The 17454-nt window shown below is 38.9% G+C and overlaps 1 protein-coding gene across 4 annotated transcripts in view; it reads left to right on the top strand.

The window, feature by feature from the left end:
• The first annotated feature begins 808 nt into the window (after window positions 1-808).
• The window catches only part of LOC126108889 (zinc finger protein 729-like), a 114798-nt gene continuing 98152 nt past the window's right edge, over window positions 809-17454 (top strand). For all 4 annotated transcript variants that reach the window (XM_049914251.1, XM_049914256.1, XM_049914254.1 and 1 more), the window contains exon 1: window positions 809-899. In XM_049914251.1, coding sequence (XP_049770208.1) covers window positions 828-899 — 72 coding nt within the window. In that variant the 5' untranslated portion in view covers window positions 809-827. The remainder of the gene's footprint in view (window positions 900-17454) is intronic.

The following is a 17454-nucleotide window of genomic DNA, read 5'->3' as shown; positions in this document are numbered from 1 at the left end:
AGGCACAAATTAACTGTAATTTCTCTAACAAAAAGCATTACATGTCATGAGAACTCAATAGATCATTCGTCATAGTTACAGTTAGTAGAAAGATGTTTCTGGAAATCAGTGTTGTAAGAAAAAGCTCACCAATGTTTAATCTTTATGGTAATCAAGAGTAAGAACTTCCACATTGCAGTGTGCAATCTACAGTACAGGTATATGGTTTTCTTTAATAGCAGGTATAGATGCCAAAATGATTATGTTTACTGTGAATTGAGTGTAGAACTGTAAATGAATTCAGATAAAGAAAGTTTCAGTAATACCTATGTTGAAATTGCATATTCACTGATAAGCAAACAATCCATACGTCTGGATTTTCTTCATGTCCCTATCAGACTGTAAATAACACAACAAACAAAGTGTAGAATGAAATATTTGGTGTTATTAAGTAATATCACTGCAATCTATTGATTGCTTTGATTGTTGGTAATGCTGAAGTTAGTGCATGCACAAAAAAATACATATTTTCCATAGTGGTCACAATAGGACAATATCTATAAAGTGTTACAAAGGAGCAGTAGTGACTGTAACTTCTCCGTTTCCAGTGCATATAATTTTATTATTGTTCTCACCCTTCATGACCTGAGAAATGTAAATGAGTTTATATCACTGAACACTCTTTTCCTCAGCCACTTTGAATCAGTTTCCTGTGTAATCACCCATTTACTGCACCCAGTAGATGAGTGAAAATACTACCTTTGAGTTACACCTCATAGTAACAATGGAAACAGTGTACAGCTGTTCTTATCTGATTGCTTTTTTTTTCAGATTGTAGAACTGAAGCCATGTTCCAGGAACCAACTATGTGGATAAAAAAAGAGGAAACGGATGAAGTACAAACTGAGTTATGCTCTATGGTAAGTGGCTTATTTGTATTTCTTATAAGTGTCTCATTTTTTTCTGTGTGCAGTATCATGTGTGAATACATACAATTGATGTCATATTGCTGGAAACATGAGTAATACTGTTTACTAAAAAGCTGATGAACTCTCAGTCTTAAATATAACATTTTGCACAGTGCATTGAAATTAGCCTTATATTAAACCCCACATAGAACTGAGCAAGAGTTTCAATGTAATGTTCAGTAAACATGGAAACCTTCAATGCACAACTCAATTACACTGATGAAGTGGTTGCCATAAAGTGGGTATATTCTGCTCTGATACACTTCTTGTAAATGACAACCTTAATGTGCAACTTAAGAATAACTATGGTCATACTGAATGTTAGCAGTGCCATTAAATGTATAAATGGTATGGGTGCAGGTAATGCATGTGTCGTGTTAATGCAGTGTATCGTGCTATGGAATGAGAGTTGTAATTTATTTATTGATGATGTAAAATAAATTAATTGTAAATAATGTTGAAGTGACATTCACATGGTCAATAATCTGAGAAGTACATTTGGAGTACTATTAACATCAGGTGTTGACTTTGAATATGTGAATAAAGTGGAAGTAGAACTGTCAGCAGTAAATATAAATTTCAGACAGGTGCAGAATTAATTTGTATTTCAGCAACAAAGTTTTGATGAAGCCATGGAGTTATACATTAAATACTGACAGGTTTGTTCATAACCACTTTCTGCATTTGCTACACATTGTTACACATATTGTTTGTAAAATTACCAGGATGTGCAGTGCAACCATTTGTAGGGTATTCAGCTTCAGCAGGCAAACAGATTCACTTCATGCCACTAGTATTTTTATTCTGACAATCAGAACTGAGGATCCTGACACAATCACACAAACTACTTGTAACTATCTGTTTTGATACCCATTTTGGGTGCAACTGCAGAAGTACTGTGAAAGCACTAATGCTGCATTTGCATTTGAATATACGTGAGTGCTTCATTATAGTTTATACAAACTATGTGAACAGCTTGCAATTCATTTGACAGGCAGTATCACAACAGTAATCCTAAACCATCACTGTGAGGAAATGATAGGAAAGTAAATATACTACATTTTATTAAACACAGCAAAAGAGTGGTTAGACCCAACATAGTTCAGGCTTTGCCTTTGACCCCTGATGTAATGATGGTTTAGCATATAGAATATCTATGCACAACACATAGTGTGTGAATGAAAAGCAGTTTGAACAGTCATTGACCTTGCACCTGAATGTGAGAACTATTCAAAAGCTACATGGTTAAAATGTGGTGATAGATCCCAACCCCCCTTGAAATATATGTTGTGGTGAGAGACTGATCCATATTGTAATTCAAGGCCCTGCCTAGGTTGAAAGGTGGCTGTGAGCTGACAAAGCCAAGAAATATGAAAACCAAATCAAGGATGTGGTAACAAATTGACCAGTAGCACAGCCTAATGTTTACCAAAAAATCTAAATGGTGCCCAGAATGTAACTTACACCCACAAGAAGTTTTCTCTTACATTATGTACTATGTTAGTTGAATTTCCCTGTGACCTTAAGAGATGCATGTAGACATTATACCAATTGAAAGCCACCTTCTTTGTCAAATTAATTAATACTTAATTTTTATTGGTGTATATTTTGGACATGAGGACTTGCTAGAAAGTAATGGCTCAAAATTTTTATTTGAAATTTATTGAAGCATTTTAGTTGAAACAAACTTTACTACCATTTTACATCTTTGTTCTTCATGTTTATATATTTACTTCAAACATAGTCACCATGGCACTGAACACCTTTCTCCCAATGAGACACATGAGGTTGTTGATGTCATCCCTGTAGAATGTTTGACTTTGTTGGCAGAACCCCAGCATCACCTCTGCTCACACCAATTCATCACTATCATCCTTGAAGGTGTTCCTTAAGTTTTGTAAACAGCTGAAAATTCATTGGGTCAAGCTGGGACATTATGGATGATGATCAATAATAATGAATCAAAGGTATCAGACTATTGCAAGTGCAAAAACACTTATGTATGGTCTGGCATTGTCATGCTGAAGGAGAGGGTGCTCCATGTGTGTATTAACTATTTGAAATATACCCTGTTTACTGAGGGTTTTCTCATGGGCCAACATGGTTAAGTAACACACACCCATGTTACACACTGCAGTTCAGAACTCTCCAGCAGGAGGGTGCTGCGTATTGTGTCAGCAAAGTGGGAAACATCGACAGAGTAATACGCATGACAAGTCATGCTTCACTGATATTACGAACATAATAAAAATTTTGGAGACATTGTTTTCCAGTACACACTTGTAATAAATTGATGCATTTGACAATTGCCTTGAATGTTGTGGAATGGTTCCCTTGGCATTGCACAGCATTTGTTTGGAAGTGATAATACTATATCCTTATACACATCAGCCAAAACATTATGATCACTGATCTGCTGTCGATATAAACTCATCGAGGCCATAGCACTTCACCTTGTCTGCTAGTCAGGCACACACGCATGGTGCATGAAGTGTCAGTGAGCGTGCTGTACATGTGTAGAATGGGGAATGCACACAATCTGAATTTGACTGAGAGCAGATTCTGGTGGCCGGAAGGCTTGGCATGAGCAGTTGAGCAGTTTGGAAACTGCACAACTTGTTGGGTGTTTGAGGAGTGCTGTGGCGGTTGTCTTCAACACATGGCGAAACAAAGGTGAAACCATGTCCAGACATTGTGGGATTGGGCAAGCACCCCTCATGACAGATGGTAGACATCATAGGCTGGGCAGACTGGTAAAGCAAGACAGGCAACGAAGTGTGGTGTAACTAACATCAGACTTCAATGCAGGGCAGAGTAAAAGTGTGTCTGAATGCATAATGCTCCAAACACTCCTACTGATGGGTCTGTGCATCTGATGGCCCATGAATGTGCCAGTGTTAACGCCATAACATCGACAATTACAACTGAAATAGGCATGTAACTATTAATACTGGATGTTCGGCACAATGACAGAGCATTGCCTGGTGTGATGAATCGTGATATCTTCTTCATCATGCCTTTGGGAGGGTGCATTTCTGTCACTCACTATGGGAACAGCTTCTTGACTCGGGTACTGGCAGGGCCTCCATTATACTCTGGGAAACGTCCATGTGGGCATCCATGGGTCCAGTGGAGCTTGTGTGAAACACTATGTCAGAAAAGGAGTATTGTAAACTGGTTGCAAACCACATCCACCCCTTCTGCTGTTGTGATCTTCAGTCTCAAGGTTGGTTTGATGCAGCTCTCCATGCTACTCTATCCTGTTAAAGTTTCTTTATCTCCAAGTAACTACTGCAACCTACATCCTCCTGCATCTGTTTAGTGCATTCATGACTTGGTCTCCCCCTATGATTTTTACCTTCCGCACTTCCCTCCAGTACTAAATTGATGGTCTCTTGATGCCTCAGAACACGTTCTACCAACTGATCCCTTCTTCTAGTCAAGTTGTGCCACAAATTCCTCTTCTCCCCAATTCTATTCAGTACCTCCTCATGAGTTACGTGATCTACCTATCTAATCGTGAGCATTCTCCTGTAGCACCACATTTCAAAAGCTTCTATTTTCTCCATGTCTAAATTGTTTATTGTCCATGTTTCACTTCCATACATGGCTACACTCAATACAAACACTTTCAGAAAATACTTCCTGACACTTAAACCTATGCTAGATGTTAACAAATTTCCTTCCTTCAGAAACGCTTTCCATGCCATTGCCAGTCTACATTTTATATCATCTGCTCCCCAAATAGCAAAACTCATCTACTACTTTAAGTGTCTCATTTCCTAATCTAATTCCCTCAGCATCACCTGACGTAATTTGACTGCATTCCATTAACCTCGTTTTGCTTTTGTTAATGTTCATCTTATATCCTCATTCCACGACACTGTCCATTCCGTTAAACTGCTCTTCCAAGTCATTTGCTGTCTCTGACAAAATTACAATGTCATTGGCGAACCTCAAAGTTTTTATTTCTTCTCCATGGATTTTAATACCTACTGCGAATTTTTCTTTTGTTTCCTTTACTGCTTGCTCAGTATACAGATTGAACATCATCAGGGATAGGCTACAACTCTGTCTCACTCTCTTCCCAACCACTGCTTACCTTTCATGCCCCTCGACTCTTATAAATGCCATTTGGTTTCTGTACAAATTGTAAATAGTCTTCTGCTCCCTTTATTTGATAACTGCCACCTTCAGAATTTGAACGAGAGTATTCCATTCAAGATTGTCAAAAGCTTTCTCTAAGTCTACAAATGCTAGAAATGTAGGTTTGCCTTTCCTTGATCCACCTTGTAAGATATTGCCTCACATGTTCCAACATTTCTATGGAATCCAAACTAATCTTCCCAGAGGTCGGCTTCTACCAGTCTTTCCTTTCATCTGTAAAGAGTTCATGTTAGTATTTTGCAGCCATGACTTATTAAACTGATAGTTCGGTAATTTTCACATCTGTCAAGACTTGCTTTCTTTGTGATTGCAATTATTATATTTTTCTTGAAGTCTGAGGGTATTTTGCCTGTTTCACACCTCTTGCTTCCCAGATGGTAGAGTTTTGTCATGGGTGGCTCTTCCAAGGCTATCAGTAGTCCTAATGGGTGTTGTCTACTCCCAGGGCTTTGGTTCGACATAGGTCTTTCAGTGATCTATCAAATTCTTTACGCAGTATCATATCACCAATTTCATCTTCATCTACGTCCTATTCCATTTCAGTAATATTGCCTGCAAGTACATTGCCCTTATATAGACCCTCTATATACTTCTTCCACCTTTTCCCCTTCCCTTCTTCTCTTGGAACTGGTTTTCCATCAGAGCTCTTGATATTCTTACTGGTGGTTCTTTTTTCTCCAAAGGCTTCTTTAGTATTCCAGTAGGCAGTATCTATCTTACCCCTAGTCATATATGCCTCTACATCCTTAAATTTGTCCTGTAGCCATCCCTACTTAGCCATTTTGCACTTTCTGTCGATCTCATTTTTGAGATGTTTGTATTCCGTTTTGCCTGCTTCATTTACTGCTTTTTTATATTTTCTCCTTTCATCAATTAAATTTAATATCTCTTCTGTTACCCAATAATTTCTACTAGCCCTCGGCTTTTAACCTAGTTGATCCTCTGCTGCCTTCGGTGTTTCATCTCTCAAAGCTACCCATCCATCTTCTACTTATCCATTTCCCCTGTTCTTGACAATTGATCCCTGTTGCTCTCTCAAACTACCTACAACCCCTACTTCTTTCAGATTATCCAGATCTCATCTCCTTAAATTTCTACCTTAACAATGATGATATGCAAAATTCTACCAGGCGGCTTCCTCTTTCATTCCTTACCCACATTCCATATTCACCTACTACATTTCCTTCTCTCCCTTTTCCTAGTATCAAATTACACTCCCGCATGACTATTAAATTTTCATCTCCCTTCACTATCTGAATAATTTATTTCATCTCATCCTTCGTTTTTCTTTTTTTTTTTTTCCCAATGTTTTCTTTATCTGTGGAGCTAGTTGGCATATAAACTTGTACTACTGTGGTAGGTGTGGGCTTCGTGTGTATCTTGGCTACAACAGTGCGTTCACTATGCTGTTTGTAGTAGCTTACCTGCACTCCTACTTTTATTCATTATTAAACCTACTCCTCCATTACCCTTTTTGATTTTGTATTTGTAATCCAGTATTCATATGACCAGAAGTCTTGTTCCTCCTGCCACCGAACTTCACTAATTCCCACGATATCTAACTTTAACCCATCCATTTCCCTTTTTAAATTTTCTAACCTACCTGCCCAATTAAGGGATCTGACATTCCATGTTCCAATATGTAGAACGCTAGTTTCATTTCTCCTGATTATGACATTGTCCTGAGCTACCCCCGCCTAGAGTTCTGAATGGGGGACTATTGTATGTCTGGAATATTTTACCCAAGAGGATGCCATCATCATTTAACCACACAGTAAATCTGTATACCCTCAGGAAAAATTATGGCTATTTTTTCCCCTTGCTTTCATCTGTTCGCAGTACCAGCAGAGCAAGGCTGTTTTGGTTAATGTTACAGGGGCAGATCAGTCATTCGTCCCGACTGTTGCCCCTGCAACTACTGAAAAGACTGTTGCCCCTCTTCAGGGACCACATGTTTGTTTGGCCCCTCAGCAGATACCCCTCCATTGGGGTTGTGCCAACAGAATGGCTATCTGTTTTGCTGAGGCACACAAGCCTCCCTACCATGGTTCATGTTAGGTCCACCCCTTCACGACGAGCATATTTCCCACTGGCAGTGGCATTTTTCATCAAAATAATGCGCCATTTCCCAAGGCCATGAGTGTGATAGAATGGTTTGAGGAACACAGTGGTGAGTTCCAATTGATGTGATGGCCACTCAACTCACCAACTGTGAACCTGGTTGAAGACATCTGGGATATGATTTAACATAACATCAGAGATCATCCCTCCTTTCAGAATTTATGGGAATGAGGTGACCTGAGTGTATAGATATGGTGGCAACTTCCTTCAGTGATCCCCCATTGTTTCTGTGCCACAATGTCTCCCTGCTGTTATCTGTGCCAGAGGTGGACAACACCAGCTTTCAAATGAGTGATAATAATGTATGAGCTGATCAGACTATGGCACTTACCATTATTGAAAGAAGATTGTTTTATTGTAGTGCTGGTGATAATGAAAGTGGCACAAATTTCGACCAGACACCACGTGCTGCCCATGAGCCCTGCTTAGCTCACCCTCCAGTCCAGCTTCAAGACACCAGCTGCTCGTGAGATCCACTGCTGTTCCTCTACACCCATTGTGGCTCCACAATGCCCACTGGCACCATGAGCCCCAAGCTGTGAGAAGTGACATCTGCCAAGCACATGGGGCTGGAATTCAAAGAGGGAGCCCACTATGGCTCAACCTCCCCCACCAAACCAAATTCCCCCTTCCTCACCATTCAGGAGCCCTTTACATCTGACTCTCCTTGGGCTGTGTAGTGTGCATGCATAAGGCTTTACTGGTGCATAAATTCAGAACCAGGAGCTTTGCCAGGCTCACCACCCTGACAATCTCATAGGGTCCCAAGAACTGAGGAGCTAGCTTGCTGCTGGCACTCTAACTCCCCTTTTTGAGCAATATTAGGGTTTAAAACTAACACGCTGTTCCCAACCGTTGCACTCAACCATTTAGTCCCTTTTTGAGCAATATTAGGGTTTAAAACTAACACGCTGTTCCCAACCGTTGCACTCAACCATTTAGTCCCTGATGGCTATTCTGTAATGTGCAATTTTGGTATTATGCCTAGCCTGGCTCCAGTTGTGCTTTGTTATTGCTAGGGTGACTTGTTCTGGAAGCAAATCATTGATTGACCACAGGTTAACAAGAGGAGAATTGATTGGATGTTCTAGCACAAGGGATACTGGAGCAGCCTCCAGAGACTTGGGTTGTGCAGTGTTAAAGACAAAATTGAGACATGGTTGTGACATGTCCCACTTCGTCTGAGCCTTGTTGTGAAAGATAAGCACAGCCTTCAACTTGCAGTTCACCTGGTCAGCAAAGTATGCTGGTAATAAGGATTTGTGGTCACAACCTTAATTTCATTGTCAAAGCAGAATGTCATGAATAGCTGGGAAACAAAAGCTAACAAGCATTCTGGGTGGCCTGTAAACAGAAAAAAATTGTAACACATGCTGGATAGCTAACAGGATGGTCACTCCTCTGCTCGGAATGAGTCAAAAAATGAGAAAAGTCATCCATGATAACTAATGGGTGACTAATACCCCCACACACATGAGGAAGCAGACCTACATAATCAATAAGAAATTAATGCTTCAGGCATTCCTAATGGATAGACTCTAAAAGCCCATTGAGGAGATTTGGGTTGATCTCAGCGCTCTTATGGCTCTCACACTCCCCCACCAACCTCTGGACATCCTTATACGGGGAAGACCAGGTGATGTATTGTCTGATCGTGTCAACAGTTTTATAAATGCCCAAATGACTGCCTAAGAGGGTGTTATGGAAATAATGAGCCAAAACCTAACTAAGAACTTAATTGTCAGTCTCTAAACAAAATTCCTGGTGTTCCAAATACATTCTGAACTTCTCAAGGGCAAACAAAACTGCCAAGACTTCCCATTCATACATAGAATATTCCATCCCTGCAGGTGAAAGTTTCCAAGATGCATAGGCTATAGGGCATCAACTCGCAACACGTCCCCTCCCATCCTGTTCCTGCAAGAGAACAGCTGTCACTTTCTACTCCAGAAGAATTAGGTGTCTGTCTGCAAGAAGAACAGGAGCTCAAAATTGGGTATGGCTAATACTAGTGGGTTGCTAAGCGCCACCTTAATGACTTAAGAAGATTCCGTATGTCTTTCATCCCTTTGAAATTGCTGAAATTGTTAAGGCATCCCATTAATTTAGTAAAATTGGGCACAAAATTTCACAAAAAAATTGTCATGCCTATGAATCGTGCCACACCTTTCTTATTTCTAGGAGCTGGAAATTTTCACAAATCAATAGTATGCTCCTGGTCAATTCTAATGCAATCAGTGGAACTAAGGTGTCCTAAGAGTGAAACCTATGTGCCAGTGTTATTTTAGATGGTTTCACAGAAAGTCCCACATCCCTCTGGTAAACTAGGACTTCCTTAAGATGTTGCAGGTGTTCAGACAGACTAGAACTGTAAATAACCATGCCATCTAGCTAATTATACACACGCTTGAACGCAAAATCACCGATAACACAATCTAGAAGGCAAGACATAATGGCAACTCCCATTGACAAGCCAAATGGCACCCTATTATAATCGTGGAGGTTCCAATCTATCCAGAATGCAGTAGTATGCTTGGAATCCTCTGTTAACATGATATGATAATATGCGAAATTGAGATCCAGGACAGTAAAATACTGAGCCCGACTGAACAAAGTAAAAGAATTATGCAGATTGGGAAGTGGCACAAATTCCAAAACTACCTTCTCATTAACCGCATGATAGCCCATGACTGGATGAAACACCCCACTGCTGCCCATAGACACAGAGAATATGGGAGAAGCATAGGCTGAGGTTGAGGGCCCGATGACTCCATCGAACAACATATTATTAATCAAAGCACATATATATTTCATCTTTGATAGAGAAAGCCTGTAAAGATCCTGTCTCTCTGGAATGTCATTTGTAAAGTGAATCTTGTACTGGATTTTATTGGTCACGTTAAGTTTGTTATTTAACATCTGTAGTAACCAGTCAAGAACTTCCAGAACCTGCTTCACCTCTACTGGACCAAGGTGTCTGAGCTCAAATGGCGAACATTGCAGTAACACATTATGAATTCCTGACAGGAGCACAATGTGAATTTTTCAGCTTGGTTAAATTTAAAATAAACAACCCTGCCTTGACAATATAACACCAACCTACTACCACGTACAAAAACACACCCCAAAATTGAGTTCACTGAAAGTTTTTTAAGTACTATCCACTTTAGAGGCCAAGAAAATTTTGCAACACTCAGTTTTGCCAATCAGAGGCTGCATCTGCCCAGTGACAGCTCGGCATTGGGAGGACAGATGCAAATGAGACAGTTCACAGATATGGCAGAACTCCAAATACCACAGATAATTGGAACGAGAAACTGAACTGCCAGAGTCGAGGAGGGTGCACACTGGTTCGTGGTTAAGTTGTGCCCAAAGATAAGTCAGGGGTTCCCCTGCCTTGTACTTGGCATGGAGACAGCACTTTGGCAGTAGGACACTATCATGCCTCTTCCATTCCTTGTGATGTCAGCTGTTTGACTCTCCTTCCATGGAACCAGACATTATCACACAAAATTCCCTTCTTTGTTACACCAAAAAACATCCTACACTTGTTCCTTATGGGTGGTCCCCTTTTAAATTGCCCGGAATCTCGATCCCCATTCTGATAATGACACTTAAACCCCCATTACTGCTGGTCTGCGGTAGCAAAGGTAATCAGTGAACAGTCCTTTGGCTGCATTTTCTCTAATATATTATTGATTATTTGTATCTCTGTGACTTGCAATTCCAAGGATGGAATAGCTGTAGGCATTCATCTATGTACGTAGGTAAAGGTTCATGAGGAAACTGCACTTGCCAAAAATGTTTAAGCTTGAGCAGCCTCTTAATATGAGGTGACAATGTCAGCCCAATAATTGATTTCCATAGCTCCCTCGATGTTGCACTTTTGTGTAAAATTCAACTGAAAACACGGCTTAACACAGGGGGTACAATGCCTGAACAACAATATTATTTGAGATGGCCAAAGTGTCAGCATGAAGTGTAAATTTGGATGGATTTCAACTGCCTTTAAATTCTAAATTGAAAGTTACATTATAGCTTGAAGTAGTAACATTATTTGTAAGGTCATTTCCCAAATGAATTCCCCCCTGGTCCTTAAAGGTGCCTGTATCATTGCTACTACTTCCAGCAGTTATCTGTTGGTGGGAGAATCTTGTTCACCACCTATTGCTCCTAATTTGTCTAAATCAAATTGACTGACCCCACTTCACAAGTCAGGCACCTACTCCTGTAACTGCAGAGCCAATGTAACCTGCTTAGAATGGAGATTACATTGTGGAATACCCAACAAGTGATTATCCCAATGGATAAATTGTGCCTGAATTGTGTGTATTTGCTTATGGTAGGGCTGACTACTTTCTAAACACTCTACGTTTTGACACAAGGTTGTCATGGCCGGAGCTCAGTCAGGTAGTGCAACTTATACCTCCTCAGTGCAGTTGGTACTAATCACCAAGGGGTATTCTACACCAGCATGCAGATGAGCATCAAGTTTGGCAAAACTCCCCTTACATGGAAGCTGAAACACTTTTAATTTGTAAATTAACTGTTGCTTCTTCAATAAGAACAAACTGGGACAGTCATGGAACCCCATGTTCAGCAGTGGATACTTACACACACACACACACACACACACACACACACACACACACCTCATGGTGAATGACAGTGTGAGGATACATTCCCCCTTTACTTCCAGGAAAATAACCATCCACTGTTACCAACCAAACATCCAGCAGGAATAGGGAAAATTAAGTGGAAGGACTGGACAGATTGGGATTCACATGAGTCACTATTGTTTATTAAAACATATTTATTTAAGAAAAATAACTAAAATCAGATACATTAGCAGGATTACAAACAACACTCTGAACTTTTCAAATTTAAGACATTACACACCTGAATTTAGTGACAATTCAAATAAGACAATAGTTAAAGACAAAAGCTGTGTCTGACACTACTTCTTAGATTTTAGATTCAAAATTTCCGCCTTCACAAACTTAAACTCAAAAATGCCTCAACAAATGAACAAATAATTATTTGGAAACAGATGTCTCTTTAAGACAACACAGGAACATAACTCATCTCAAAGGTTAAAACTGAGTAGCTATACTGGAAGACAGAGGAATTTATAGCTGCCTTGGGACCACTAGAAAAAGGAAATTTTTAAAATACACTTTCAGGTGCATCTAGATAATTTAATAAAGTAAACAGGTGCACTGATTTCTAGAGCTGCCTTCAGGCAGACAGAGCAAGTCTATTTAAATCTTGCCCCCAATGAGCAGTTAAGTAATTAATAGAGAATGAGTGTGCACAGATTGATATAACCAGCTTTAGACACAGAGAAAATTCTATTAAGGTATACTGTAGAAAAGTGTAAGTGATTCAGTAAGTGGATGTGCATGCATGGCAGCTCAAGAACGCCAACTGAAAAGGAAAACCACTAATTAGTATTCAGAACCAACTTTTAGCAGTAAATTAATAAAAGGTGAGAAAAGGTCACCTCATGACAACTTTAAAATAATAAACAGTTGAACAATTAGATCTAATAAGCAGTAACTATCCCTGAGACGGAATAAATTTCTCTCACTCTCCAGCTCACAAAAGGCCAGTGAATGAACACACACAAAAACGTTCAGAGCTCAGTAACACTTGGTGGTTTTACACTCTTTTGCTGGTTCCAGCCCGTGAGCCTTAAATGTGTCAGTTACTTACCAGCAGTCTGTATTTCCACAAGACTTAATGACATCTCAATATGAAATGTGTGTTTAACATAGAGCTGGCCTTCCAAACAGTGCTCAACGGTATGTACAAGAAGAGCACTCGACCCCACAAACCCCCAACATCAAAATGTACAAAATTTTAGTACAAATTTCCAATAGTAATTTACATAACTGGAGTGGAGGCAGCCCATTGGTAGCTGGCAGTGGTGCAGTCCATGAGGCTGATGTACAGAGACAATGTTAACAGCCAAGGTAGATGAGCAAGCCCTGAGTCCAGGTGCCACTACAGCAGGAAACTGGAGCAGACTAAGGGAGCATCTAAATTCCACTGTCATTCTCACTTAATACAACAACATGACCACAGTTGTTGTGCAGATCAATGGACTCGTCAGATGATTCTCATCAAAAACTTGTCTAGGGCTGAACATGATCACACTTAAAACAGTGTTTGGGATTACCAAATCATCAAATCCACTGCTGAACATGGGGAATTGAATAGCAATAACAAGCTTGTCTGGTTGCTAGACATTACCCTAACTCCTTCCAAGGCAACACCACAAGGTATTAAGTCATGCAACACAACCCAAATCAGGCAGTTTTTCAGATGAGAAAGCTCCTTGCATATTGTGACTTCCACAGAGAAGAACCAACAGAAAATGCAGATAGCCAAGACCACACCAATGTTCCATCTTTTGTTAACACCTGTGCCTGCAACTATTAACGGTACAGAACTTTTAAATGTCTACCAGTCATTCCATTCCGTCAATTTTGGCTGAATGGCAAATACTGTCTACGTACCCTGCGCGGCTCTACCATGCCCCATGGCACCACAAGCTCCAAGCAAAAGCTGTGACGTACACCAGGTGCAGGGTGGGAATTCAAAGAGGTAGTCTGCCATGGCTCAGATGGTAACAATAATTAAATCATTACTATCATTACTTGTACTAGTATATTAGTATTATTGTAGGCAGTTAATTAATACAACAATCAGTTAATAAGAGGTTGCTGTATTCTTTCTGTCTTCTGCCCAGCATCTCTCTTCAAGGCATCCTCTTTGCATACACCGTGTTGCTTCATTATTTTGTTGATATGCTCTTTCTTAAAGTTAAGTAGTCTACTTTGTTTCTATCAGTAAGGTGATTTCCAATCAAAAATTATTCTTTGGCTGCTAATTATGTAATATTCTCAACAGATGCAGATATCAGTTTAATGATTTTCTGTCCATGATATCACTGTTCCAGCACTTCAACATTATGGGTTTTTCAGTCTTGATATGCTGGTGCTGCTCCATAACTAATCTTTACAGAACTTTGTCTCGTTTTGAGATCAGCAAGTAAAATCTATAGTTTAGATCCACAGACTAGGACTGGTTCAGCCTGTAGCCTACGCCCTTTTAATGTACTATTAGAATCTTGCTTGTCCCACCAAAAGAAATTCATAAAGTTAGAATGGTTGTAAGTAGTATGCCAAGTAGTGTGTGTGTGTATGTGTGTGTGTGTGTGTGTGTGTTTTTAAATACTTTTATCATAAATAAGCATTCGGTGAAACAAAAGGTTTTGATGTAACTGCTCTAGACATTTTGATCCTGATTGTAAAAGTAGTATGAGTGATGTGGCACTTGACAGCCCAGTTTCTTCTCCCCCACACAGTTGGTGTACACCGCATTGTGTCATTTGATATGAACAACATTGATTTTATGAACAACATTGATTTCATTGTTTCAGGTAGTAGCTGTGTTATTTTATTTGATTACACTACCATTATATGCCTATGAAGATAACCAAGCTAGAAAATATGATTGAAAACAATTGCATAGGGAGAAGGCTGGAGTTGAAGATCATAATGAATTTTCAAAGACGTTGTCATATATCAGTCTTAAAATTTTTGCTGCCTCCCATTGAAATATGCCATAGTGAACTTGTCACACAGAATTTCTGACCCAAAAGAGAACACTTTACAAGACCTACTATTTAGTTATTAAGTATAGTATGACGGTTGGGCTTTATATATGTGATACATTTTATATAATATGGGAGGAGTGTGACTGCTTAAATGTACTTATTACATATGTAGGTTGATTCTTATGCATAAGATTACAGCAACCAAACACAATTTATAACGCTATTTATTCACTTAAATAGCGCCATTACCGTTTTCAAACTGATAGGTCCATCTTCAGATGGTTAGTTCACGTTTTACATTGTATTTTGAGTTTTGTTTCGCCATCTGACGAAACTTCTTTGGGGTGGTGTTGCTCTGCAGCCAAAAGAAGACGTGAGGCAGCGTCTTTTTAATTGTAATTGTGCCTCACAATGATTTTAAGTGATGTAAACAAATTGTTATTATTAAATGGAAGATGTTTTGGTTACTTACAATGAAGAAACTGTACCATTACATTCCACTGCAGGTTGTTTAACATCTTGCAACAAAAAGAAATCGTATAATGCATTTTTTTTAAATATATATATGCACATAATGTAATGCACCACTTACACAGAAGTTTCATCACATGCATGTATGCGTACAAAGATGGTGATATTACAACCATAACAATGCCAAAGACTTCCACTCTTAGAGATATTACATTATGTACTTGCATGTGATGGATATTTACAAATTGCTAATGTTACATTACTTACTACTTACATTGAAAGAGAACTGATTAAAATGAAGATAAGCAAATAGAACAGTCAGTTATAAAGTGTTACTGCAGTGATGTTATGTAAATATTATGATATACATTGGAACAAAAGTAAATGATAAGGGCGAGACGTACATAAATAAATGTTACAACTATGGACACATTATGGCCTACATTGAAAGCACAGTAAATGGTGTCGGATGGATGCGCATATCTAAATTTTACAAATATTAAAATGTTGACTTTTTTATGTATTTAGTTATTTATATTTATTTTGTACTTTAAATTGGAAAGCAGGCGAATGAAGTTTTGAAGAAAGGCTGCATTGGCTAACTCGGTTTGTTCATTGAGAAGATTTTGTGGTCATTTGCTTTTATGTACAAACATTTCCATCTCCTCAAGCAAAGCTGGTACATTTTGCCGATGATACAAGTATAGCTATCACACCCGACACAAGAATTAACTGGTGAAATTGTAAACGATGTTTTTCAGAAAATCATTAAGTGATTCTCTGCAAATTGGCTCTCATTAAACTTTGACAAAACACAGTATATACAGTTCCACACAGTAAATGGAATGACCCCATTAATAAATATAGACTTTGATCAGAAACGGTAGCTAAGGTAGAATATTCAAAATTTCTATGTGTATGCATTGATGAGGGGTTGAACTGGAAAAAAACACACTGAAGATCTGCTGAAACGTTTGAGTTCAGCTACTTATGCTATCAGGGTCATTGCAAATTTTGGCAATATACATCTGAGTAAATTGGCTTACCACACCTATTTTCATTCTCTGCTTTCGTATGGCATGATACTCTGGGGTAACTCATCATTGAGTAAAAGAGTGTTCATTGCATGTAATCAGAATAATTGCTGGAGCTCATCCAAGATCATCCTGCAGACACTTATTTAAAGAGCTAGAAATCTTCACTGTAGCCTTACTATATATATATATTCACTTCTGAAATTTGTTATTAACAATCCGAATGAATTCAAAAATAGTAGCAGTGTACATGGTTACAACACTAGGAGAAAGGATGATCTTCACTACTCAAGGTTAAATCTAACTTTGGCTCAGAAGGGGGTAAGTTATGCTGCCACAAAAGTCTTTGGTCACTTACCTAATAGCATCAAAAGTCTGACAGATAGCCATATAGCATTTAAAAGGAAATTAAAAGAATTTCTTAATGGAAACTCCTTCTACTCATTGATAAATTTTTGGATATAGTAAGTGGGTATCATGTAATATTTTGTCTAATGTAATATCTTGTATAGACACCTTTTATTAACCTGACATGTTCCACATCATTACGAAGTGTCATATTCATGATCTATCTAATCTAATCTACTGCGAACCATGGATGATGGGCAACAGGCTAGAATCCACATTCTTACATTTCTGGAAAGAATTTAACACAGTGCCCCACTGCATACTGTCAATGGAGGTATGGGCATATGGAATAGGTTCCCCGATATGTGAATGGCGCGAAGACCTCGCAAGTAACAGAGGCCAGTGCTTTGACCTCAACATTGACTGTTTCTCAGAGACAAGAGTATCATTAATAGTGCCACAGAGACGTTTCATAAGGTCATTCTCATTATATACACATGAAATGATCTGATGAACAGCATTTTGTGTCTGTTTGCTGATGGCATTGTGTGTGGGAAAGGGTCATCACTGAGTGAATACAAGGATACAAGATGACTTGGACAAACTTTTTATTTGGTGTGATGAATGGCAGGTGTAGAAATATTCAAGTGAATGCAGATGAGTAGGAAAAACTATTACATAATGTTAGAATACAACATTGGTACTGTACGGAAAGAAGCTAATCAAGTTGCAGATTCCATGT

This window comes from Schistocerca cancellata, chromosome 11 (assembly GCF_023864275.1).
Source record: "Schistocerca cancellata isolate TAMUIC-IGC-003103 chromosome 11, iqSchCanc2.1, whole genome shotgun sequence".
Taxonomy (NCBI): domain Eukaryota; kingdom Metazoa; phylum Arthropoda; class Insecta; order Orthoptera; family Acrididae; genus Schistocerca; species Schistocerca cancellata.
The sequence above is the reverse complement of the archived record's forward strand: the minus strand, read 5'-3'. Positions and strand labels throughout refer to the sequence as shown.